Here is a 26,209-nt window from a genome sequence, read left to right on the forward strand (position 1 = left end):
TGATTTTTTTATCTACAGTTGCCATTAACTTGATCCCAGGCAGGCATCAGGCCGTGCCAGCCAAGGTAGACCCACACACATAAGGCTGCATTAGCCTAAGTGTGTCCCTTTTGGTTCAAACTGCTCTGCTCAGCAGCTTTACACTGAGCAGCACCAATATTAGGGACAAATATACAGAACCAGGGCAAGTGTATGCTGTAAGAACTCCAGTCACACTTCTAGCCTTGAACATTTCTGGCTCAGCAATCTCCCTGTGTTTAGTAACCCCAGATGAGGTTTGCTTCCAGGAATTTATCCTTTTGGTTTTGAATCGCTGTAAACTCTGAGCATGCAAGGATCCTGCAGCGAGGCATTCCCCTGGTTAACATTATGTGTGAGTCAGTGCTCCTTATGTTGGTTTGACCTTGCCAGCTGACACTTTCAGTTCCCATGCCCTGACACCTTGGTGAACACTCAGCATCTCCAGGCCTCATAACAGGACATAGTCCTGTTGAAAGAGCCTCTGAGGAGCCCAGCTCACACCTGGCCCACTGCTTGAGGGACAAGAGCCCAGGAAAAGCTGCAGGTTTCCATTCCCCTGGTGCCTGGCATTTGGGCCTTGGGATCAGGAATGGGTGCAAGGGAGCTGCCTGAAGCCAACTGCACCCACTGTGCCTGTATAAGAAGTGCCAGACACAAGTCACCCCTCCCTCAGGATAATTTGGAGGGGAGTCCCAGTTACTGCTGACACAGAACAACATCCATGTCCATTGCTGTTGCAAAACTCAAATAGGGACCACTGTTATATTCATAGAAATTAGTGGGAGATTTGTCATTCATAGCCTGATTGTATGAGTCTGACACTATGTATAAATAGGTTATAGTCACACTTACATAACACTGCCTTATTTATGATCTTAAGCCCAAGGGAGAAATGTCTCTTCCCCAGCCCTTTCTTCCTAGCAAAAAACGTCATTCAAAGCTCAGCTTCAATCCTGTCACCAAGGCTGGATGCTTAACCAAACACTGGGAAATTTAAGTGAGGCTTTTCTCTTTCAACTTGCAAACAGCAATGTCCCCAGTGAAGGCAGCTGCTAGGATCTGCATGCCTGTGACTAAATACTGCACTGGGGCTAGAAAGGTTTCAGGAGGCCTTCAGGAAGTTTCAGGCTTCACAACTACATGAGATACAATGTGTGTTAAGGAAAATCATCACAGGATATGTTAAAGGTTAAAATGCCGCAATTCTTACTGTCTTCAATCTAGCTTCCAAAGCTGATCTCTTACACTGAGTCTGTCTCACAGTAAACTGAGAGGAGGGGATCAACTTGCTTCCACAGATTCCCTTCTCTGTCTCTGCTGCATTCACAAATTCTGCAGCCAAAGATATCAGTCTAATCCCCATGGCACTTGAAATTTTGGGATTAAGGCAGCCACGTCCTTGTTTTGTCCACCTCATTTATACATTTGCTTTATAATCTGTGGTTGTAATAACATGATCACAGACCATGTGTGTCCCGACACCTGGAACAGGGAAAGCTTCAGGGCTTTTGGAGAGACCAAAGGGGATGGGCGCAGGGTACTGATTGGCTCTGACAGCCAGCACAGCGTCACAGTTGTATCAAAAATGACAAAATGTCAAGGAGAGCTCATGCAGATTCTTGTGTCAGGAAGCAGCTGACTGATGTGGCTCGCCCTTGTATGCCAAGGCTGTAGAAACGTTCAGCAACGACCCTGCATCCAACCGGCCACCACTCACATTGAACCACATGCTGGAAGATGCTCTGCCCAGGGGACAGCCAGACTGGCTCTGCAGCTACTGGGACCAGTAGCAGGGCTGGTCTCTGGGTCCTGCTGATATTGAGGGGCAAGTCTGCCTGAGAGAGAGAGAGAGGAAATCAAACCTGCAGCAGAAAAAGGCTTGGGGCACTTTGCATCCTGCTAATTTGAGTGGGCCCTGCCCCAATTACATTTGCATGGGCACAAACCAGCTGCAGCTTTTGGGGTAGAGGGAGAGCTTCATCGCTGTTCTGAAGAAGGGCTGCTTTGCTTCCAGGAATAAAGGCTGATTTTTCCATCTCCTACTCTAGATCAGATCAGGTGCCCAGTGATTAGTCTCCTATCCAGTGATTTATAGCTGATTTCCCCATGACTGTAAACCCTCTCTCTATCTGCTATTGCACGGCAAAACCAAGAGATTATTTATCCTTCTTGAGATAAAATCTGTAGGGCAGTCCCCTGGAGTGGGGATTATAAACTGGTGTCTCAGCAGAGAGTGGAGAAAGCAGATCTAGCAAAGCTCCTGACATTTTTCATGTGCTGTCAGAGGCTTTTGGACCGGCGTGCGGGGCTTTGGGGTTTGAGGCAACAAAAATTGTGGCAGGGTTCAAGAATAGGCTGCAGTGACTTGCAGCCTGGCGTGAAGGAGCAGGCATGGAAAGGTAGGTGCTTCAGCCCAGACAGGGTCAAATCCCCTTCCCCAGCTCCATCTCCCCCTGCACCAAGCACGGTGCTGCTGAAAAGCCCTAAGACATCCTCTGATGAAAACGAGTTGTGGATGAGTTGCTCTGTTGACAGTGCACCAAGAGCTGCATTTTGTCCAGATGCCTGGGAGGACAGGGTGATGATTTAGGACACGCTTGCTGAAATCTGCTGTTGTGGTCCTGGGTTTAAAATTTAAAATTGCATGTCAAGGGCAATGTGAAGCTTAGCAGGCCCATGAGAAGCCAGGAGGGATGCAGGTGGGTCCAAATAGCTACCTGCACTCAGGTACTCCCTTCACTCCCAATGTGTCCCACTCGGCCAAGACGCTACCCTGGAACTCAGGTTGCTCACGTGCTTTTGCAGCTGAGGGGTTGGGAAGCACTGGAAATGAACATTTTCCCCTCCTCCACCTTCTCAGCCAACCTTGCATAATTTTCCCTTTAGCCTCCCTAGACAGGTTCATTACAATTCCCTTCCATTAATATGCAAATATGCCCTAGAGGAAAAGAGAGCCTGAATTTATTAACATGAATCTATTAACTCTTTCACTGCTGCACTGCCCTTTGCAGAAAGGAGGATGCTTTCCCCCGCCTGGAAAGCTGTGAGAGACACCATGAAAGAACCACCGTAAGGTGCTGTGTGAGGACAGATGGAACCAGTGACCCCGCGGCACACCAGGAAGGCTGGATTTTGTGGGTAAGCGCAGTCTTGCAAGCTGTTAAGACCTTGATTCTGCTTTTCATTTCTGCCAAAGGCTTCCTGTGCATGCCAGGGCAAATCACTCAGCCCTTCGGCTAACCACTGAGAGCTGCTAGGGGAAGGCATCAGCATCCTTACCCTGCAACCTCTGCCACGTGCCGAGAGTAGTGGGGGTACAGCGCTGAGCTTTGTCCATCTGCAGCCGCACAGCTGGCTGACTGTCTGACCAGGAGGATGGAGGGAATCAAGCTCTTGGGGAAACTCCAGCATAACAAAATCCTGCCCTGTGTTCCAGCCCAGGTGGTGCAGAGGCAGGCACATCTGCCAGGTAGCTGAAACGTGCCATGTGATGCAGCACGCCAGGACCCCACGTTTGTGGGGCTGGGGTCAGGAGCCCAGGGTAGCAGAGCCAGGAATGCCTGGAGGAGCCCAGAGGGCTGGCTGAGCTCAGCAGCTTACCAGCTGCCCACAGCACCCATGGACCACCCAGAGGGACTCATGCTTCAGCATTTCTCTGGGCAGGAAAAGCATCTAGATAGCCAAACAAATTGGTACCTATTAGCTGGCAAATTTACAGCCTGGCTCTAACTTAATTTTCGCTGCCACAGTGAGATGAGGTGTAAATTCCTTTTCCTTAATTCAAGGTACATATTGACATTTAATCATCCAAATGGGCGCCTCCTTTGACAATTCATTTCCCTTCAGCCTCCTGCCACAATTGCCTCTTCTGGCGAGGGCCCTATAAAAGACAATTCTTTGACTCTGTTGCAAAGGAAATGAGTGTCTTTTGCTCTCTCTCTTTTCTTTTGGTTGTTTGTTTTCCAGCAGGATGTATTTCAGTTTGCGCCATATGGATGCTGTTTGACAGGAATATTCACATTCACGCATCTCCAGGTTTGCTAAGTCAGGACATGAAGTTATATGGCCTTCTCCCACTCCCATCCCTCCCCCATGCCCCAGTCCTTTCCATCTCCCTTCCCTTTCATCCCAGGTGCTGCTTCTTTTGCCTTGTGGATTCTGCCTTGCAAGCATTTCTGGTGGCTCTTGATTATCCCATCAAAACACCTCCACAAAGCTAACTAGATTTCCTTTTGAGCTAACTGCCGTGAGGAAGATCTCTGTTTTCCTTCAGTTGTGGATCCTGACTTGGTCCGATTTGGGTACTCTCACCTTTGGGTTCAAATTCCCCGCTGCCAGCTTTCTGTTCCACTGTGTTCACCACAGCATCAGCTCCAGATGTGACCAGCCAGGAGCACAGCTGTGAGAAAGGCATTTCTAGCAGCATGGCTGGGTGCAGTTTATTTTCCAGGAAGAAAGAGCCAAGAACCTGCCACCTCCACACAGCAGGAAGGGATGCACAATGGGCAGAGGTTTCAGGCACATGGAAACCCTTGGAAACCTCCATCAGATGCACATGCAGACACACCCATCCATGGTCCATCCTGAAATAACGTCCTCCATCAATGGTCACACAAGCACCTAGGGACAGCAGCCCAAATCCCCTTCTCGTCTACTCATGCCAATGTTGCTTTCCTCTCCGACTGCAGACCTGTTTGGGCCAGTCACACGCTGGACCAGAAAGGGAAAATTTAGGATGCCAGGCCCTGCCTCCAAGGACATATCCTCTGTGCCCCGGTCATCAATTTTAGTGTAAAAGCTGGAGTGAATAGTGCAGAAGGCACTGAGGACAGCAGGCGAGCTCATCACATGTTAGTGGCCAACATCTCCTGCACAAGAGGAGCAAAGAAAACCAGCATATTTTGGCATCAGCTCTTGAGTAAAACTTCCAAAGACATTTTGATGGTCCAACTTAAGTTCAAGTCAAGTTGCTACGAGTGTAATTTTTAATTAGTTTGAAATCAGATTCTCGTTTTGAGTTTTTTGGTCTCTGATGGTATTCTCTGAAGGAAGAAAGCATGTCCCTGGCATGTTGCTGGCCAGTCAGAGTCTGCATTAGTTCAACAGAAATAGGTTTCTTCTTCCCTCATGTCTGATGCAGGCGGGAACAGGAGAATATTAGCCTTCTACCCCTGTTGTATTAGGCAACAGGCTCAAATAAATACGTTCCTGGAGTGGGGTGTACTATACAAATGGCAGCTATGTTTCCCCCATGGCTAATCAGATTCGGCTTGGCTGGCAAAGGATTGGCACAGCACACAAAAAAGCCGGGGGTGCAAAGATCAAAAAGGATTGGCACAGCACACAAAAAAGCCGGGGGTGCAAAGATCAAGCTGATGCAGATGGAGGGGAGAATCCAACAGCAGTCAGAGAGCAGAGCATAAGGGAGGGGCAGCAGCAGGACACAGGAGTGTCACCAGCTGTAGGCCTCGAACGTGCATGGCAGGCTGGATTCCTCCCAGGTAGGCACATGCAGCAAGGTGTTACCCTGCCTTGCCCAAATAAACAGCTACCGAGCCTGCTGGGGAGGGGACGCCAAGCTGCCTGTCCAAATGCTGCCCTCTGTGGAAAGCAGCAACTGGGGCAGATGGACTTGGATAACCGTTGGGCCCTTAACCTTACACCACGTCCAGGTCCACATGAGGGTAGCTGAGCGCCTTCAGGTCTCTGAATGCCCTGAGCACAGTTGCTGAAGTTGGCGTTTGTGGTGCAGCTTTAGTTTGAAAGCAGCCCAAAAGGGGGGTTCTGGGTGAAAGGACTACTTGGTGGTTAAGTGGTGGTTAGAGGGAGATCCTTTTGGGGTCACTTCAGGGCTGCGAATTTACTCCTTTGGCTTTTAGCCGAAAATAGCGTTCCTCCACGTGAGGAACCAAACTGAGGAGCCTTCCACGGGGCTGCTTCCCTGGCAGGGTGCTGTGGTGTTTTTAAGGCTCTGCAGCTAATGAGCTGTCATTTTCTGACAGGGAAAACGTGGCGGCGGCAGATAGGTAATCAGAGGGACCCTGCAGAGCTTTCAGCCGGCCCCTCTTAATGCCCCCTGCCGCGGCAGCCAGCCCAGCCTGAAGGGGAGCTAAGGCGGAGACAAAGGCGGAGAGGGGAGGGCGCGCAGCGTGTGCACTCGTCTGTGCCCGGCGATGTGTGTGTGCGCTCTACGGTGCGTGTGCGTACATGTGTGTGCACAGGAGTGTGTGCCCAGCGGCGCGCGAACACGCACGTGTACGTAATGCGCGCGCAGGGGTGCCCTGCAGCGCCTGTGGCCCGCAGGGGGGCCCGGCGGGGGTGACACGGGGCACGGGCCGCTGGCCCAGGGGCCGCCCCGCCGTGACAAAGGCGCGGCGCCGCCCGCCGCTCTCCCCCATTCACAAATAATTCCCCCCCTCCCCCCCCCGAGGAGAACATGGCCGGCTGGCAGAGAGGCCGGGTTTCTTTTTTTTTTGTGAATGGAGGCGGTGACGTCGCCGGCGCCCGCCTTCCGTCCATTCATGCGGCCCCGGCGCGGGATGAATGGGCGGCGCGGGGCGGGGCGGGGCCGCGAGCCGGCCGCCGCCGGGTAGTAAAGGCTGCGCCGCGCGCGCGGGGGTGCGCGAGCGGCACCGGCACCGGGCGCAGCGCCCCGCCGCCTTCTCCCCGCTCGCCATGGTGGCCACCGAGGGGCTGCGGGAGATGGAGGGCAGCGCGCTGCGGCGCCTGGTGTGCCACGACGAGGCCGGCGCCGGTAGCCCCGGTGGCCCCGGCCGGTGCCTGGTGCTAGACTGCCGCCCCTTCCTGGCCCACAGCGCCGGGCACATCCGCGGGGCCCTCAACGTCCGCTGCAACACCATCGTGCGGCGGCGGGCCAAGGGGGCGGTGAGCCTGGAGCAGATCCTGCCGGCGGAGGGCGAGGTGCGGGCGCGGCTGCGGGCCGGCCTCTACGCCGCCGTGGTGGTGTACGACGAGCGCAGCCCGCGCGCCGAGGCCCTGCGCGAGGACAGCACCGTGGCGCTGGTGGTGCGCGCGCTCCGCCGCGACACGGCGCGCGCCGACATCCGCCTCCTGGCAGGTACTGACCGGGGAGGGGGGGGGGGGCGGCGGACACACGCACACGCACAGGGACGACCGGGGGTGGCCGGTGGGCGCTGGGAATGGGTCCCAACCTCTTCCCGCCTCCTGCCGGGAGTTGGGAGCCGGAGTGGGGGGAAAGGGGGTGGGTGCTTCGTTTTTGGGGGGGTGGGGGAGCGCGGGCAGCCAAGCTGTGATTGTCCCCGGAGGTGGGGGTCCTGGGACGGTTCGCCCACCCCACGCGCGGGTGGCCCGAGGGGAAAGCGGGCTGGGCCACCTCGGGCTGGGCGGACGCCGTGCCCCCGCCGGGGACCGGCCGGCAGAGCCCGGGGGAGCAAGGGGCAAGCCCAATGGCACAAGCCGCTCCAGAGGGAAGCCGGGGGGATCCCCCCCCCCCCCCCCCCCCCCCCCCCCGCTTTGTTTGAGTGCGTCCCCAGTCCCGCGGTGCGGAGAAGGTATTTGTGCAGGACCAAATACCTGGTGTCACGCCGATGTGGCTTTGCAGGGGGCAGAACCCCCCACCCAGGAAGCCTCCGGGCTCCTTTTGCGACTACAGCAGCGATGGGGGCTTCCTCCCCCCGCCGTGCTCTTGGTGTCGGCATATGTTAAATGAGATGCTGTGAGCTGTTGGACCTGCTGGTCCTGAGGGCTGCCGTGAGATGATTTAGGGGAGGGGGATGCTCAGCAGGGGGTCCTGGATGAGCTCTGTGGGGTTTTTTCTTTTTTGTTTACAGCCTGAGAGTTGATTTATTCCCTGGTTTACTTACAGCAGGGGTGAGGATGCGTATGCAGAGTAGCAAATCCATTAAGAGGCTTGATAGATGGAGGAGCGAGCGCTCCCGTTGTACTAGATACAGTAAAAACAGCAGGAGCTGTTCCAAGGATGCGATACGATGCGCTGCTGCGGGAGTGCCTGCACAGCGAGGGCTTGCTTGGGAACAAGATTTCGGGTCCTCTGCCACGAGCCGTTGTGGTGCTGGGAGCTGCGCATGTGGCAGGAAACACCGCTGTGCTTCAAGGGTGGCCTTTGTCAGCTGAGAGCTTCTGGTGCCCCTGTGTCTCTCACCGGAGGTTGTTAGGGGTTTCCAATCTCTTCTTTCGAGGGAACGGGCTCCTAGAGACCCTGTCTTGGCACTGGAGACTTCTTCCTCACTTGGCACAGAGCTACTAAAATCATCGAGGTGGCTCTTGTTTCAGGAGAGCTGCTCTAACCCAGTACTGTGCCTGTCCAAATGCAGATCTCTTGGGTGCGGGGCAGGATGAAGACAGATCTGTTTTTGTGCAGGGCAGACTGCTGCCAGGTTCCCCGTGAAACAGCCCGGCTGCATGTCGCTCGGCAATGGGCACCCACAGAGCGTGGTTCCTGTGCTGGGCAGGGCCTACATGCACAGGTGGGATCTGCACACAGCTGGATGGAGATGCTGGATGCGGCCCTTGACTGAACTGGCATTAGATCTGATGAGATACATTAAAGAGAAACACCTTTGGCTGTTTGAAAGGGCCTCTTTGCTTTTCCAAGGAGAGCCCATTGCTGCCCATCACCCTGGGCAGCTCAGGATGGTGTGATGGTTACCGGAGTGGGATGTGGTAGATCCTGGGATTTTCAGATCAGACCTCCTGAAGGTGTCTAACAGGGGCACTTGCACTTGGGTCTGGGTGCTCCTCCACATCAAACCAGTAGGACTGTGAAGGGATGTCAGGCCCTGGAACTGCAGCCTGTGCAAACTGTCCTGCTCGTGTGGGAGAGACAATGCAAAATCAGTGATGCATACGCATGTTTCTGCCGTAAGGTACTAGAGCCCTTCCTTGTGAAACCATAGGAGGAACCATAAAGGACACCGAGATGCTGGCAATACTGGTCTCCAGCTGCCTAGGGATTCCCAGGCTGCTTTGTTGGAGATGTTTGCATCCACTGGCCTTTTGAACACCCAGCCTTGTTCAGGGCAGCCTGAGCTAAGGCTGGATAGAGGAATAGGTACCCTGCTGTGTGTGCTCTGGCAAGCCCAAATCTGCAGGCAAAGGCACTGCAGTTGCGGGGGAGTCCAGGAGTTTTCCTGGAAGTCAGGGCTTGGTCTAACTAGGTTCCTGTGGTGATGGTAAAATACCTGATTTCTGTTGGTTCGAGTTCAGACTCTACAAGGGTGCTAGGTTTGCTGATTTCATTTGAATGAGAGAGGGAAATCTCACCAGAGGTCTTTATCTGCAGCCAGCACTGCAGTTTCCCCATCCCGGGAAGCTGATGGGGTTTGCTCTTGTTTTGCCTGCCGTTAGGAAGATCTGAAGTCACCTTTGCTTATCCCCTGGCAGCAGGTCAAAGGAGCAAGCTGCTCTGTCACAGGGCACTCACCTCTGTGTTCATCTTGCACCCATGTCCTTGAGAGGCAGTGGACACCTGTCTCTGGAGAGCAGCTTTGCTGTGGGGTTAGATTCACTTTACCTGGCCAGTGCCAGGGCTTCCCTGGCCTGTTTTTTTTGGGAACTCTGGGCTGGTGGGTCAGGCTGGGGAAGTGAGAGACCTCCCTGTGCTTTGTGGCAGGATGATGTGTCTGGGGAAGCTGGAAACTGAACAGTCTTTGGGACTAATGGGAGCAGCTTTTCCCGTTAAAGTCAGAGGATGCTGGGAATAAATCCTCTCTCCATCATCTTAGAGAGCAACCTTGGCCTCCATCTGGGGTTTTGGCTGGCAGCGTGTAGGGGACTAAACCCTGGGCCAGAGACTTCGGGCAGCCAAGACCATTGCAGAGCTCTTGCTTCAAGGGCGTGTTGGGGCCTCAAGGATTCCCCCTCTTGCTCCCAGGAGCCTGGTTGTTCATCCTGGGGCAGGAGACCACTCTCTATCACTGTAGCATCATCTAGTGGTAAGGGGCACAGCGAGGCGCATCAGCTCTGGCTATGCTGTTCTGCAGTGCTGTGCCTGTAGCCTGGGATAACGTTTCCTGCCTCTCTTCTTGCAGGGGGTTATGAGCGTTTCTCCTCGGAGTACCCTGAATTCTGTGCAAAAACCAAGTCCCTGAGCAACGTGTCACCCCCCATCAGCGCTGAGCCCCTGGATTTGGGCTGCAGTTCCTGTGGGACCCCCCTTCATGACCAGGTATGTCTAGAATCCCAGTGCTCAGTTGTTTTCACCGCTCCTTCCAGCATTGCAGCCTGGTCCTGCTGGAGTCTCTCTGCTCTCCCTTAGCTGAGACCTGCAGAGCCAAAGCCCTGCTCCCTTTTCTCTCATGGGAGAGCATGGTGGTCCTTCTGATCCCAGGGCATTTGTGCTCCCTGGGGAGTGGACAAGCCCAAATCCCGTTAACCACACTTGCCCGCTCCTGAATGGGATGAAGCAGGAGGAGAGGGGGACTGAAATGGGTTTTAACAGCTCAGAAAGGCAGCCTTGGCTCCCTCTTCTGAGGGCCCTGGATCAGGTGCCAGGTTCCAAGCCATCTGGCTATGTCCCCTGCTCACTGCTGTCCCCTGGTCACCCCATATCTGTTGTTTTTCTTTGTAACAGGGTGGCCCCGTGGAAATCCTTCCCTTCCTCTACCTTGGCAGCGCCTACCACGCTGCCCGGCGGGACATGCTTGATGCACTGGGCATCACAGCACTGTTGAACGTCTCCTCAGACTGCCCCAACCACTTTGAGGGGCACTACCAGTACAAGTGTATCCCCGTGGAGGACAACCACAAAGCTGACATCAGCTCCTGGTTCATGGAGGCAATTGAGTTCATCGGTGAGTACCTAGGCAGAGGGCCTGTGTCTGTGTGTGTTTCACCAGGGGTAGAGGTTCCTGCCTCAAAGACCTGGAGCCTTTGGCTCAGAGGGCACTGGGGCGCAGCAGAGTCCAGGCCGTTTGTTGCATTAGTGGGTGGGAGGTCAGCCACCATCTGCAGGCTTGGCGAGGGGTTGGGCTTTGTTGGAAGGTTGCTGGTCTCATGTCTCATCCCGTTGTCCTCCAGACTCAGTGAAGGAGTGCTGCGGCCGGGTCCTAGTCCACTGCCAGGCTGGTATCTCCCGCTCCGCCACCATCTGCTTGGCTTACCTGATGATGAAGAAGCGCGTCAAGCTGGAGGAGGCCTTTGAGTTCGTCAAGCAGCGCCGGAGCATCATCTCCCCTAACTTCAGCTTCATGGGGCAGCTGCTGCAGTTTGAGTCACAGGTGTTGGCCACCTCATGTGCAGTGGAAGCTGTCAGCCCCTCGGGGACACTGCGGGAGAGGGGCAAGGCCACCTCCACTCCCACCTCCCAGTTCGTCTTCAGCTTCCCAGTCTCTGTTGGTGTCCATGCCACCCCCAGCAGCCTCCCATACCTGCACAGCCCCATCACCACGTCGCCCAGCTGTTAGCTCAGGGGCTGAGGCCAGCCAGGCAGATAGTGCCAGGTGTGGAGGGGGCAGGTGGGCATGGAGTCCCACCATGTTAAGCAATAGCGCCGGACACTGCCGTTCACCCTGGACTCAACGTCTTTTTCGTAGAGAAATTTCTTACCTCATCTTGTTGGTTTTTTTTTGCTTTTTAATTTTATGTTTTGAAAGCATGAAAGTTGTAAAAGCCACAAACCCTGCCATTGTCCAGGCTCTTTGGGGGAGGAAAAAAATAGTATACTGGGTTTCCTCAAGTGCCTGGTCTTCATCTCTATCCATCCCTGTTTTATTGTCCTTTTTTTAAAAAAGATACACCTCCCCTTCTTCCCTTATTTCTGCCTCTAGCTCAGCTGGGTTGAAGAAGGAGCATACCCTCTTTTCAGTGCAGCAGTCCTTCGCCTTGCACAAAGGGACATGGGTGCGTGTGGTGGGTGCTGCTTACCTGAGGCAGTTACACTGGGTGACAAGCAGAGCGGCAGGCAGGGCCCTGGGGCAAGCGGGAGTGGTGGCACAGGGCTGTCTGCAGCCAACCTCACCCCTGCCAGTGCCTAGGGAGGGATGCAGGAGCTGGCAGGCACCTGCCCAGGCATCAGCTGAGCCCATTCCCATGGAGGAGAGCAATCTCTGGCTAGGAGGTGGTTTGGAGGAGATGTAGTCCTAAATGCCTCTTTTCTTGCCTCTCTGGTTCCTGCAAAACTTATGTCCAATCTCCTGTGGCTTCAAGAGGAGGAAGAAAGTGTAGGGGTAGCAGTCTGAGCTTTTGAGTCCTCTGTTTGATTTCCTCTCTACCCATCCTACTGCTGCTCTTCTTCCAGAGGAGCAGCATGGGACATGGTTGGACTGTAATGGAGAGAAGCAGGTAGCTGGCCCAGGGATGGATGTCATCCATCCATCATTTCCAAACTTCCTCCATCTCATGACCAGCGTGTACTACAGGACGGGCTCTTTGTACAACATTCATGTGCCCTTCTCCACCTGAGCTGGGTCTTGCTCACCTGTGCAAAGCTGCTGCAGCTTTTGGTCCAAGCCTGGAACATGCCTCATCTTCAACCCACCTGGAGCCTTCCCACCCTACCTCTCTCCTTCCCCCCCCAGTCCAATCCGACACACAAGATGCCTGTGTGGCTGATGTACATATGTATGGTTTTGTTTTATGTTTTTGTTTTTTTTTTTTTTTTTAGAAATTAACTTTTTATTTATTGCCTGAGGGAGGGAGAAAACAAGTTGTTTGGAGAAAATAAAAATAAAACTGTTTTCAACAGTTGTGGCTGGCATGGGTTTATCCTAAGACCAAAGACAGAATAGCAGTTGGTACAAACACTCAGCTTTCACAGAGCAACTGTTAAAAATGCATTTATTGAATTTTAAACTATTACAAGTATTGCAGATCAGACATTTAGCCAAGCACATTTATAGATCAAACTCAGTTGTTACAGAGATGTTACCTAAAGTCCACCTGTAGGTAGGTTGAGAACCTGCCCGTTGTCTTTTTTGAGAGAGAGGGTAAAGGAGTAAATAAATAAATGATATCCCAGCTCCAGGTAATTGGCAACCAAGAGAGGAAAAACACAGGGCTAGTTATGAAAACAAGTTATACAAAAAAGGGTCTAAAAACTCAAACCCCAGGTAACAATTGCCATTTGGGTTGGCAGAGAAAGCAATTAGGAATGAAAATCCACAAGGCTTACGGGACTGCGGCACAGAAAAATTCCCATTTCAATTTCCAAAGCTGAAGCAAGTTTTGCAGATGTTAAGAAAGTGTCAAAATTACCTTGTAATACAGAGCCTCTAATCAAACTACATTAGTAATCAATGGAACCAACACTAAAACTTGCCACCGGCAGGTTCAGTAAGACAGAAATAGATATACCGAAACCAGCCAGATCATATAACCTGACAGGCACGTGTGTTAGCGTAATGGGAAATGCATCCTTTTCTCTTGTTCCCTACTGATTCATGGGCTCATTCAGAAGTCTTAACACTCATATGCTGTCCCCTGGTCCTCTAGGCTTCACATCTACGATGTGTTCAGAGGTGGGAACACTGCCACTCCATCTCTGCGCATGTCCTGCTGCTCTCTGAAAGACCCAGAGCATGCTCTGGACAGTGCCAAAGCCACCACCTCTGATCAATGGATTCAAGTCTACAGAGGTTCACAAGCCACTCGCTACTTGTGGCTAGAATGGACAATCTGTTACTTTTCCACGTTTCTCACCAGAGCTGCAGCATGGCTTAAGATGACCGAAGCATGCATTAGATGTATCTCCTTTTAGATTTCTGAGCTAGATTTTCTGTGGTGAAGCAGCACAGGAAGGAAGAAATCCCATTAAAAATAAATTCACACGCTTCCTGATCTTCAGCTTCTGAGAACGATTAGCAATGTTCAAACTAAACTGTTTTGTGGTTAGACCCTTTCTTTTCCCCATCTTTTGGAAAAATCTGTTCTGGGTAGTTTCTGTTAACAGTCCCATGTGGAAATTCTAGGTAAGCAGGTACGGTGCAGGAGCTCTGACTTCACTGCAGGGATGGAGTCTTTTTTCAAGAAGACTTGCCACTGTCCTAAGCAGTTCCCACAGGCCACACAGTGGCATGAATGTTGGCCTCCCTCAGCACTTCATGCATTCATGGGAAGCGGAAATCTCCTCTAACCCACAACAAACAGTAGGATCAGCTGGTTTCCAGAGCCAAGGAAGTGCCCTTCTCCAGAAGCTACTCTATCCCAGGTACCACATGGCTATTCTGTGCCTGATGCCCATCAAAGCCAGCAGCACAGAACATTTTGCAGGGCTTTCTTTCTGCTTCAGTGTAGAACTTTGTTTTGGGGCATTCCGTTATCAATAAGTATAAAAATTTCCAGGCAAAATAAATTCCTGCTGCATAATGCAGTGGGATTCAACTGCATCACATGCAGACATTGAAAGAGAGGTTAGAACACACAGACACCGGACAAAGACCAATAGTGACTGCAAAACGGTGGAGCTACTACAAAAGGTTTGTAACAGTCTCTGTGGAGCTGGGACCAAAATAAACTGGCAGATAAAAATAAGGCTGAGAAACTAAGATACACCTTATTAAGGTACTGTTCTCTCTGCTTTTAATCGTAACAGAAGTTTTGTTGACAGCATTGCAGACTGCAATGTCACTCTGCACCAGGTACCTAATTCTGTCTCACGGAAACAATTTCAGCAATGGAGAGCAGAGCCCTCCCTTCTTTGCCACGTGGTGAAGTTTCTTTCTGTTTTGCCTACTGGGTCCTGTGATGAACTGCACAGACGTTTCAAAATCCTGCCTCAAAGGGACACGGACAAAAATCAACAGGCCTGAGACATAACTATCCCTTTACCCAGCAGACACCACGTTCTGTCCCAGTAGGAATAGTTCTTTCTGGAGCCAGTGAGAGGTGCCCAGGCTCCCAAGGCTATGAGGTGGCTTAGCCCGGCATGTTCTTGCATCCTCAGTTCTTAATGTGCCTCCCAATGCTGCAAATGAGCATCCCATTATCAGGGGAGCTTCTCAGGAAGTTGAAAAACTTTCTTTCTCAGGGGGCAGCAGCTGCCTAGTTACGGGGGCGTGCTTTTCTTAAGGTCCCATTCTCTAGAATTAGGAGGCATCAAGTCAACTCCCTCAGCTAAAGCAGCAACATTTGTACCATTAACAACCGGCCAACTGCAGCTCTACCACCACAACCAGCTTTTTCACAGGTAACTTTGATATTGATGGGCAGATCCTCACCTTGCTTTAAGTTGTAAGAGGAGCTACAACAACATAGGCCAGGAGAGGCGGACGCTACTCCTGCACAGGTTTCTACAACACACAGACGCATCATCAGGCCTGGGTACTCATCTCGGTCTGGCCACAAACGGATATGAGATCACGTCATTACAAGACAAAAATCACTGCAAAATTATTTCCTCACACAGCACCTTTACTCTGCACAGAACATCAGATACGTTAACACTGGCAGCTCAAAGATACCGGACAGTATTTTTAGCCTTTAGAAGTTCAAGGCTGCAGAAGAAATCCAGACTAGCCATTAGTTCAATCAGCACACCGGAAACAACAAGCAAGAACAGAATCTGGTGCGGGCTTGGTGGGGTTTTCGTTTTTAGGTTTGTTCTTGTTTTTGAAAGATGTAAAGCTGTTAACTTCCACACCCACATCAACCATTTTGCTCACCTAAGCAGCACAACTGTTTTACCATTTGAAACTATGTCTAACTGGGGATGGCGAGCAACACCCACTCTGCTATCCAAAACACTAGTGTAGATAGTCACATCCCCCACTCCATTATTAACTAAGTTAAAAACAAACCCCAAACTTAAATGATGAATACAAAGCTTCAGAGCCTAGAGGTGATCTTTGCAATCCTAACACTATTAAACAAGTAGCCAAAATACAAGCACCCAATTTTATCAATGAAATTTGATTAAAAGGACAACTAGGCTAAGGCCTGGCTTGGACTTCGAAGCTACATATTTAATCAGGTCACAGAATGAAGCGAGAACCGTATATCCACTGCCAGCTCAAGAAAAATAAAACCCGAAGTTCAAGATCTGTTGGAATATTGCTGTTTCTAAAGTTCTCTTTAGAGATATTACAAACAGATGATGTGCAGGTAGCCAGATTGCATCAAATGACTGATTTTACAGTGGGGGAAATTCCTCTGTGAGAGTAACTTGCTTCAACGTTAATGTCAATGTTAAAAATGAAAATTTTGTGTTTTAAAGCTGAAAGTGAAACGCTTTTCAGGTTTAAGTTTGTTTTATCCAAACATGTCAGCAAAATCCCACTTGTGGGGAACACATTTTTATAAACTAGAAGCACACTATTCTGTTGTTTCCTTGCTTTAAGGGAGATAAAACCTGAATGCATGAACTGGATTCATCAGATCTAAATAGTGCTGGTTGACAGGGAAATGTAGTGTGTCGTGTTCAAAGGAACGCTTTTTTTTCTCCAGTTGTTACATGCTCAAACACTGAAGCACATCTGGTATTGGTTGTTAAGAAAAAAAAAAATAACACGCCTCCACTTTCAACCTTCTCTAAAGCTGTAAAAACAACACAAAAAAGAAATCAATTTCTACTTTTGTTAAACGTATATCCTCCATTATGGGGGACTTTTGAAATTCTTTGATGCTGTGCTACACAATGCTTAAAAATAACTGTCTCTTACCCAGCGAAATAAACCTGGGAACTTGTGGGGAAGGGGATTAGAGTGAATAAATCCTAGCTTTGTTCTCTGGTATACCTGCAAACAAATCCACTTGCCAACTGTTTTAAAATTCTGTTCTCATCAAAATGTAAAATTGATATTTAAAAAAATTATTATTTTTGTAAATCCCTTAAGCTCTTCAACTGTGACATCACACACAAAGATATGACATGAAACTGCAATAATACACTCTCCCTCACCAGTGTGAAACCCATTTACTGGGTCTCATATTACAGAGAGGGACATGAACCAGATCTGCCCTCATGTATGCCATCTTCTGACTTTTCATCTGCTATCTCCCAGCAAAACCATACAGCACTGTAACTGGAGAACATTTCACAAACTGCGTGTACTTAATAGGAGCCTTATAAAATGTTCTTTTAGAGATGCCAGCAGAGGGCATTGACCTGCTTTATGAAGTTCTTCCAAGCACAAGAGCTGGTGTTACCCTTGCAAACACTTCATAGGGCTTCATCCAGAAAACTCACACAGACAAAGCAGTGAACTGACATGATTTGTTTCCACTCAAAAGTTACACTCACTCATATTATCGTTTGCTCAGAGGTGTGCAAAAAAACCCTATATTGAAGAACTGGACCTAGCCCCTTCTCAGATTAAATTTATATTGCATTGTTAATGATTTTAGTCAACTTGACTTTGTGCAAAATATCTTTAAGAAGGTTCTGGCTCAACTTAGAATACAAAAGGAAAATAAATAGTTGACTAGGATGCCTCGAAAACATAAAATGAATGGTGTATGCTGAAAAGAAAATTATGGGCTTAATGCAATTTATCTGCAAATAAAATAACTAGGATAGTAGTGTCTTAAATTTTATCATGTGAGATGGCACTGATAAAAGATTTTTGTTTGCACAATAATGTTCCCAAAGTCTAGATCAAAATAACATTATTTTACACATGGTAACTGCAGAGACTAGGAGCCTGAGATATGTTATTAAAAGGCAGTCCCTTGTAAACTTTCCTCAAAAGGAACAGTAGCAGTTGAGTATGCAAGAGTTACTCTTATCGTATCCAAGACAGCAATGCTTTATAAAAGACATACAGCTTATTTCCAGGTTGTTAAGAATTTTATATGATACTGATTTTCTGAAACACGTATCCATTCAGTCCAAGATTGAAGTCACATCCTTCTTCACTGCTCTGTAGCTACTAGGTCTTTTGCTCTGCTGCTGTTGCTGTCTGTGAGGGAGCTTCTGGTTTCACAATCTGGTATGTAATGAGATATTCTGGGTATGCCTGAAAGTCAGTCAAGAAAAAAAACAACAACATTGCTTTATACAAGGGCACGGTACACTCAGCAAGTTCACATTTTGGATTTCACTGTGAACAGTGACCAGGAAGAACAGTGCAAGAACCAGCTCTCTGTTCAGAGTGCAAAAGAAAGAAGATATTTCAAACCTAGCCAGCACCCAGTGCGAACTGCTCCATGTAGTTAATACGTTTGATAATATACTAGCAGAAAGAAGTTTCTTCCATGTAGATACTGCCAGAAATTGTGTGCAACAGGAATTCACAATCAGAGTTACTCTCCTTGTTAGCTAATCCTACAGATCAGCCATGGCCTGAAAGTTATTCAAAAGTCTCAGATGACTGACGTAGTCGGACTTTAAAACTCTCACTGACTTGCCATGTGACCTGCAAACGCCTTTACTGGCAGTAAAATACTTGGCACACCCAAAGTATGTAACACAGTCATCTGTCCAGTGTTTTCTGAAAACAGCTGGCAGGGGGTTTAGTCCCAGAACAAAGCTAAAGCTGCTGGAGGGCAGGGCCTTATTCAGAGGAACCTAGACAACTACCTGTATACAACTTTTGGGCCCTCCAATACAAGAAAGATGCCAACAAGCTGGACCCAAGTTCAGCAAAGGACCAAGAAGATAGTCAAGACGAGAGCACGCAGGATAAACAAGGAAAGGGTGAGGGAGATGAGCTTGTTCAGTTCAGAGAAGGTAAGGCTTTGCGCAACATCATAGCAACCTTCCATCATGTACGGAAGGCTACTGAGAAAACAGTTCCTTTCTGAGCTGCGCAGCAGGAGAATGAGATTAAAATAGGGGAGGTTCCTATTGGATACAAAGAACATATTTTTTACTCTGAGGATAATTAAAGAAAGGAACAAGCTGCTGAAAGAGGCTGTGAAACACCATTCTCTGAAGCCTTCAAGAGCTACCTGGTCAAAGAAAGCCCTCAGCAATTTGGTCCAAATTCAGCGTGAACAAGAGGCTGGTGTAGGTGACCTCCCCAAGGTTCCTTCCAAACTGAATTTACGATGTAATCTTGGAGCCATCCAGAGTACTAAGCAAACTGCTTTTCTAGAGTAAGAGTCTAGCTGACTTACTCAGATTAAAAATCAGCTCCTGAAGATTGTTGTGCTACTTTGGCTGCCATTTAAGGGTAGTCTCTGGCAGGCAGTGACACTGTCACTGCTGGGAATCTAGAGGTAAAAAGCCCAGAATCCTCAATACGTACAAGAGCCCCAGAAATGCACGTGTTCTTGTTAATGCAGTAATGCCTGTAAAATGCAATGGGAGAAGCAGTGCCTACTGAGAGAAACTACAACTCTTACTAGACTCTAGCAGTGCTGCACAGGGGGAATTAGGCAATTCTGCATGGTGTAAATCAGAGCAGCTCAGTGAATAGGAGTAGCATTTGCTGGCTTGATACAGTTCACTTTATTTCCACATTTAAATGAAAAAAAATAAAAATTCTAATCAACCAGGTTATCACAGCATATTTGGTATGGAAACCAGTCACATCCCCTTTCCAGCTCCAAGCTCTGCCCTTCCAATAAACCCAGTCCTTGCTAACCCTACATACCTGTTCTCCTCTATAGATAACATATTCAGCATATGCAAGTCCATTCACGCTTGGCCTGCCAATAACAGAATGGTGCCCTGGAGGGGCATGAGCCATTTTCATTGTGCTGAACTGAAGAAAGGATTTTCCAAGGGTCACTCTACAGAAGAGCATTTGTCTAAAAGGAGAAAAGAAAACATAATTTTAAAATATCTTACTGGGAGTTGTATGCTTCCAGAATGATTTTAGACTTTCGAGTTTATTTTGTTAAAATTAATTTCCCAAGGCTTTTTGGAGAAACGCTTTTAGAAACCAGTTCTAAGGCTGTATAAAACCTGTCACAGAAAAACCTTAAAAAAAAAATAATCTTGACACGGCGAAGGGAAAACACACACTTTGTTTTGCCCTCACATGGAGGCCTGTTCTAGCTCATTTTATATAAAGCTGTTGAAAGAAGCTGAAACTTCCTCTGTGTTCCTACCTGCAGGGTATGGACAGGTGTCAAAGTGTGAAAAGCTCATCGATCTACTCCAGTACAAAACAAAGCTGTGATTAAGTCCTGCTCACTACCTCCAAAATTATCTGAACCATAGTACAACCCTGTACTGCTGACCACTACTTTGCACTGCAGTTTTGTTCTGAGAGTGCCTGGAGTTTAATTGCTATTTTCCCCTGACTCTTCATTTTCAAACTTGCTGTTTCAAGCCTCTTTCCTGAGCCACAATTCACTTTGATTTATACTCACTCTATGCTTAGATGTAATTTTTGACCTTTCTGTGGGACTTGCTGCATTTGTATTCTTTTTTGTTCAGCCTTGACAAATGGAAAACTGCATTTTTACTGCCATGACCAAGCTCAGGTGGCTATTCTTTCCCTGCAATTCATCCTGTGCCAGGATCGTAAAAACCAGGACAGCCAGAATTACATATAGGGAACTCTGCTGGACTCATACCTGTGGCAGATATAACAGGACCTGTCTTTGTGTGTGGGACAGCCCGTTCCTCCCCCTATCCCATACACATATTGGTTGCTTTTTGAGGAGTTCTCGGCAAAGTAAATTCCAGCTCCAAACATTCCTCCAATGTATGCATGCCTTTCATCGAATCCTTTGTGAATGATCGCATTAATAAAGGGAGACCCTAGAACAGAATGACACAAAATGATGTGTTATCATACATACTTGTTAAGCCCTATAGTAATACAGGATTCTATGTCAAGAGGAGCTTGTCTGCCTCAAATAGACCATTAATACCAGAAAGAGTGCTCAGTCAGCTGGAAGGGGGCGATACCCAGCAGGATGCAGTGATGTGTGGGATTTATCGTTATATACCAAGATCCCACGTGTGACTCATATTTCTTAGTCATTTCACAGATCTCATTAAATGGCTTTCCCCCCACTCACATTTCAGTGCAATTTATCTTGTCAATGCATACCTTCTCCAGCAGTCAGTACTGGTTAAGATGGGGCAAGATGTCAGGACAATCATACCCAAACCCAATTTCCTACACAGAATCATAGAAGGATCTAGGGCAGAAGGATCCTCAGGCAACTGTCATTTGTAAGGCACCTCTGGATGCTTCTAGAGAACATCTTGCTGAAACTCATGGTCAGTTTTGATTCTTTCCCTCATGGTTGCCTGAACTGCCAGGGTAAAACGCTTTTACTGTGTGCTGCTCCCCTCTTCTAGAAGATACCCTGTCTTTCTCACAGCAGCCTTACTGGAAATGACTAAGATATGGCTTAGCAGAAATCCTTTCCCCCCTCTTTTTTTCAATCCAGTGTAGCTTTTCGGATAGCAGTAACCACACAGACTAACTCCACACCCCCCACCCCCACCCCCGCATTCCTAGAGTAGAAATACAATTACTGTACAGGGTGGTGACACAGCAACATTAACATTGCCTGTGGGTCCTTGTAAGCTTTTCTTTCTTTGTTAAATACCAGTACATACAAATAGAGATCACTTCCTTACCATGAAACAACATGCGTTCGTTGTGATGATTATGATTCTCCTCTGAGACCTCCTTCTGTCTGTGACAGAATCTCTCTCGCAACTTCTTGTTCACCACCTTTTGAATCTGCAGTGGTACAACAGGTCCAACCATACTTGAATTGGAATTGAAATGGAATATAGTTTCACAAAGTTTGCATAAATTTGACGGGGGAACTGAGAGTAAGACACGTGAATGGTATGAAGAAACCCAATGGCTGTTCCGCATGCAAGGCTGAAGTCTTTCAAACAAGTCAGTCGCACACACTTAGAGATGGTTAAAACTACTATGAAATTGCAACCTAAGTTCTCAGGTTTAAGGAAGACTTTCAGGCTTCTTACCTCAGAGCTTGTAGTACCACTAAGAACTACAAACTGTCTGAAACTCCTTCCATCTCTGCCTCGAGCTCTGTTGAACAATCTGAGCTAGCTTTTTGAGGGTTGCTGTCTGGTTTAGGTTGCATTTTTATGAAAAGAAACAACTTCTGAGGAAAGAAACTAGAAGACGTGCTGTTTAATCTATCTTGAGATATCATTCCAGCCACGTGCTTTAATACCACTGTGGTTTCTGTAAAGGACTTCACCTTCAGTTTGGAGTAGGATGGAAGCAGATTTTACTTCAGGATGTATGATCTCCTGGGCCAAGTTGCAAAGGCTCTGCACAGGCTCACTTTTCAAACAGGTATGTAGTAGCAGAGGTTTGCTGGAGCTCAGGAACCAAGTTCCGTTCCCAATTCCTCTATTTCCTCCTCCCCCAAAAAAGGAACCAGAAAGTGTACTTTCCCTCAAAAAGACACCACTCCACTTCCTGATATGCCAGGGCTTGTAAAAGGTATTTTTCTAGTTGGCAGGGGCAAAGAAGGAGGTGTCAAGATCCAAAGTAGAATAGGGAGATAGAAAGTTTTTATTAAAAGTCATGTTCATCCTTTCCCGCTCCCCAAAAATCTCCTTTAAAATGGCAAGGAAAGACTATCCTGAGAAAAAAACAAAACCTGGGCTGCAAAGTCAAATACAGAAGTTATAGACTTCTGAAATTAAATCAGGTTGTGAAACGTAAGGCAGGCTCTTCACCACCTCTGTCTTTAATATCAGTTTTTCAGACTCCTTTAAGAGCACAAGTGGTCACTTCTCCCTCATTCCATCTGCAGAGCACACGATCAGTCTAATTTTAGTATTTAGCACTTGTTTTAACTCTGCTCCTGAATATTATTTCAATAAAGAACTTTTATATTTAAAGGGTGATCCATTAAACCAATGCTGCTTGCTTGCGTAAGTAACAACTTATTTTACCACATAGAATTAGGGGGGTTTGAAACTTACCCTGATGACATTGTACCTGTTGAAGATCCCACCAGCATTTCCACCATCCCGATGCTCCCGGATTGTACTTTGCATCTACGTAAACGAACACAACAATGTTCAGCACACAAAGGTTGCTAGCAAGGCAAAGTACTCATGCAATATGTCAGTATATCACTGGCACCAACAGACAATCTTGATTGAAAATTAATTAAAAGGTGTAAAAAAAAAAAACATTCTCAATTTTAAATTGAGCTACACCCTTATCTCTCAGGCCTATGCTGTTCCACAGTAGAGAAGTTGGATGATGCAATTCTCCAATCTCATAATAAAAATATACATAGGAAAAAGTAGAATAGTGGCACTACCAAAATTATACACAACTAGAAAATCCACTTTAGATTAGAAAAAAACAATCTTTGAAAATGAATATACAAAAAGATCATTTTGAAGTAATAACAAATGTGTTTCTAATGAGTACAGTTTGCATTTCTTAGTGATAGGAAAATGCTTGCACTGTAAATTTTCCTATGTCATTAGCAGTCCCTGAGAATTTCAACAGTTGCACTGTGTCTTTTCCGGAGGTATTTATGGCTACAGCAACATTTAGTATCAGCTCAAATAAATATCCCAATTTACTGTGGCAGACAAGTGTCCCTTTCTGTCAGAAAAGTTGTTTATAAACAATATCTGCAAAAGCTCCAGTTTACAGAGTTACTAATCAAAAATATTCCAGGCAACGCTGGCAGCAATCCTGAATATCTAGACTTTCAAAAGGATTCCAAACGCTTCTGTGCTACAGTGTAGGAACACTACACAAATAGCAAATGCACAATAAAATGGAGTTTCTTCCAAACACAACTCTTCAGAAAGTCTCTTTTCTGTTATGATTTTTCTTTCAAACTGGTATCTGCTTGTGGTTTACTTAAATAAAAGAGCATGTGTGTGTGGGAGGAAAAATTACAGTCAATTCTCAATTATCCAAGAGCTGTTTATCTGGGTTACAGATTAACTAAGCCACTGAGACAACAGAAAACAAGCTGGTTCACATGCAGAAACAGCCTGAGAACAGATAATGGCTGCAGACTTGCACAGCCTTGATCCCTCGGTCTTCATTAACAGTCTTTGATTTTCAAAGGTCAACCTATCTACAGAAAGCTGTGGAACCCCTTGCTATGAGATGACATCCAAAACATGACAATTGGCATAACATTAAGCAAACAAACAGACCACTTATTTAAAAAAAATAAATTGGCAGGACACAGCAAAATAGTTACCATCGTTGCTCTATGCAAAAAGACAAATGAGGAGCCCCAAACTTCATGTCAGATTTATGCAATTCACACACCAAAGCGTATTTTATGACCTTCAACATGTATTGCACGCTTTAACTCTGATATGTTATACACGAAGGGAGAAATACACTGCCACTGGAGCATTAAGAAAGGTACTTGCAATACCTCCTCTTCTACGGACTGATACTCCTTATCGTCAGGAGCAAGGTCAAGGAGAATGGTCCCCTGACTCACACAGTGGAAAGTCAAATAAGGATTGGTGCCTGCAAAGAGAGGGAATTAAAGGAGTAAAAATCAACAGGAGAAAACAATACCACCTCTACTTGTATCCAGCATCATCATTATTCTTCTTAAATAAGCCCAGTACAGCAGGAAATACAAAATAAACACAAGGCAGAAGCACAACCTTGAAAAGATAAAAGTGCTTCCGTTAGCAGCAGAGGCTTTACAAGGGAGAAAGAAAACGCACGTGGGACGTAATTGCATTTTATTGTTTCCGCTTTCAAGAGAAGCATCTGATAAGTGTGGGGGAGCAAAAAACTCCATCAGGTCCACCCTTTGTGATTTAACTGGCCTGAGGGTAGGTACGTCGGGCAAATCAATTCAAAAGCTCCTGCCAGGGTGAAACAGAGTCCCTGGAAATGGGCACAGCCTCCACAGCTGCCTCAGGGGTGTCCGTTCTCTGGAAAGGCAAGTGATCACTCGGCCCTGTATTTCTTCAATATGTTCTTTACCTGTCACAACCCACCCAGCCACTAGGTCTGCCAGCAAGTACATTTTCCTGACATCCAGATTCTTTCAAGTCCTGGTGACAATGCCTGCATTTACAGAAAGTGACTTTGGGAGTCTGCTGTATGATACACTTAGACTAACCAGTAAAAGTGTCATATTTACCTTGCTGCCCTCCTAGAAGTCTCTCCACGCCTTTTATTAATTTGTGGCGGTGTCCATATGCATTGATCCCAATTTCTTTAAGCTCTTCATGCCCCATGTCTGCCAACACATCCAGGGTTATCTGGGAAGGTGAAATACCACAAAAATCACTTGCCAAACCTGGCCTGATTCCCAAGGCTGAAGACCCATCAGTTCAGAAAATGGAACGTATTCATGGTGCAATCAAGAGCATATATATATTTTATGTTTTGCTGCACTTTTAGTTGCTGCCACCTTCTGGCAAGTCTCTCCCTATCACAGGACCATACCCAGCTGCTACAGTCTGAAGCTGTGAAAAACTTTTACTTCTCTTACAGCAATTAACAGGAGCTAGCTCTCACAGGACGTTCTCAAAAACATTTTTACTTATGTAGAAGAAGGATGCACGGAAATGCTGGGACAGACCTGGGACTATTCTTGAAGCATTCAAAGTTTCACATTGTTGTGCAATTCATTATTTTCACTATGCAAACAGAAATGAATATTTCACTAAAAATTGAATATCATCAATTCAAAAGAAAGCAATTCAAGCAAAAAAGTTAGTAGCTACACTGAACATCTGCACAATTGAGCATAAAACAACCCTACTGGGATTGCTGTGGAAAAGCCACTGAAGAAACTCATCACATGCAGCGGAACATTAAAAAAAATACTGAAGAAACCCAGATATTATAAAGCATCAGGAGGTGGCTAGAGTCAAGGTGAAAAAGTACACATGAAGGCACTGCATTGCTTAGAAAAAGCAGCTTAAAACAATAAGCTTAAGGAAGATGAGCTTGTTTTCACTAAATAGGAACTTACAAGAGGAGCTAAATAGTTTCAAAATGATGAATTAATATAGTGAATCCGATTTGCATTATCAAATCTTATTAGCAGGGGAAGATCTTAAAAACAGGTTAGGAGTTAAGGAAGCAAAAGTAGAATAAAACCAAAAAGAAAAAAAGAAATGTGAGTAGAATATATGTTAGTTTGAGGTTGGGTTGCTTCTTAATAGAAGCAGTTCCAAATTAAAGAAAAGAGCTTAATACTTCATATATAAGAAGGGAAAAAAGATTATATGGCATTTTAACTTTGGGGAGATATTTCCTGTAACATTTCATGGAAACAGTTGGAACTTGTTCTGTAAGCAACACATTACATTTCAAATGTTTTGTTTCCTGACCCCTCATAAAAGACCAGCAGCAGAGGCCTGGGAAAATTTAACCATCAAATCCAGTCT

The 26,209-nt window shown here is 47.3% G+C and overlaps 2 protein-coding genes across 4 annotated transcripts in view; one reads left to right on the forward strand and one right to left on the reverse strand.

Annotated features, from left to right (window-relative positions):
- The first annotated feature begins 6,696 nt into the window (after positions 1-6,696).
- On the forward strand, positions 6,697-11,426 carry DUSP4 (dual specificity phosphatase 4). 3 transcript variants are annotated; one of them, XM_074147733.1, is made up of 6 exons: positions 6,697-7,127; positions 8,138-8,172; positions 9,613-9,620; positions 10,019-10,189; positions 10,595-10,814; positions 11,041-11,426. In XM_074147733.1, exons 1-6 carry the CDS (start codon positions 6,697-6,699, stop codon positions 11,424-11,426), a joined length of 1,251 nt encoding a protein of 416 aa, XP_074003834.1. The 3 variants fall into 3 exon arrangements, with proteins under 3 accessions (XP_074003834.1, XP_074003835.1, XP_074003836.1); XM_074147734.1 differs by lacking the exons at positions 8,138-8,172; positions 9,613-9,620 and adding an exon at positions 7,356-7,417 and having other exon boundaries at positions 10,053-10,189; XM_074147735.1 differs by lacking the exons at positions 8,138-8,172; positions 9,613-9,620 and having other exon boundaries at positions 6,697-7,099; positions 10,053-10,189.
- Positions 11,427-12,782: 1,356 nt separating this feature from the next.
- Positions 12,783-26,209, reverse strand: part of TNKS (tankyrase) — a 144,857-nt gene continuing 131,430 nt past the window's right edge. Inside the window, exons 21-27 of the mRNA XM_074147026.1 lie at positions 24,952-25,072; positions 24,223-24,320; positions 22,784-22,858; positions 21,446-21,551; positions 20,425-20,611; positions 19,494-19,650; positions 12,783-17,912 (exon numbers count right to left, since the gene is read on the reverse strand). Of these exons, the coding sequence (XP_074003127.1) occupies positions 17,826-17,912; positions 19,494-19,650; positions 20,425-20,611; positions 21,446-21,551; positions 22,784-22,858; positions 24,223-24,320; positions 24,952-25,072 (831 nt within the window). The 3' untranslated portion in view covers positions 12,783-17,825. The remainder of the gene's footprint in view (positions 17,913-19,493; positions 19,651-20,424; positions 20,612-21,445; positions 21,552-22,783; positions 22,859-24,222; positions 24,321-24,951; positions 25,073-26,209) is intronic.

The sequence above is a fragment of the Numenius arquata genome, chromosome 5, assembly GCF_964106895.1.
Source record: "Numenius arquata chromosome 5, bNumArq3.hap1.1, whole genome shotgun sequence".
Taxonomy (NCBI): Eukaryota; Metazoa; Chordata; class Aves; order Charadriiformes; family Scolopacidae; genus Numenius; species Numenius arquata.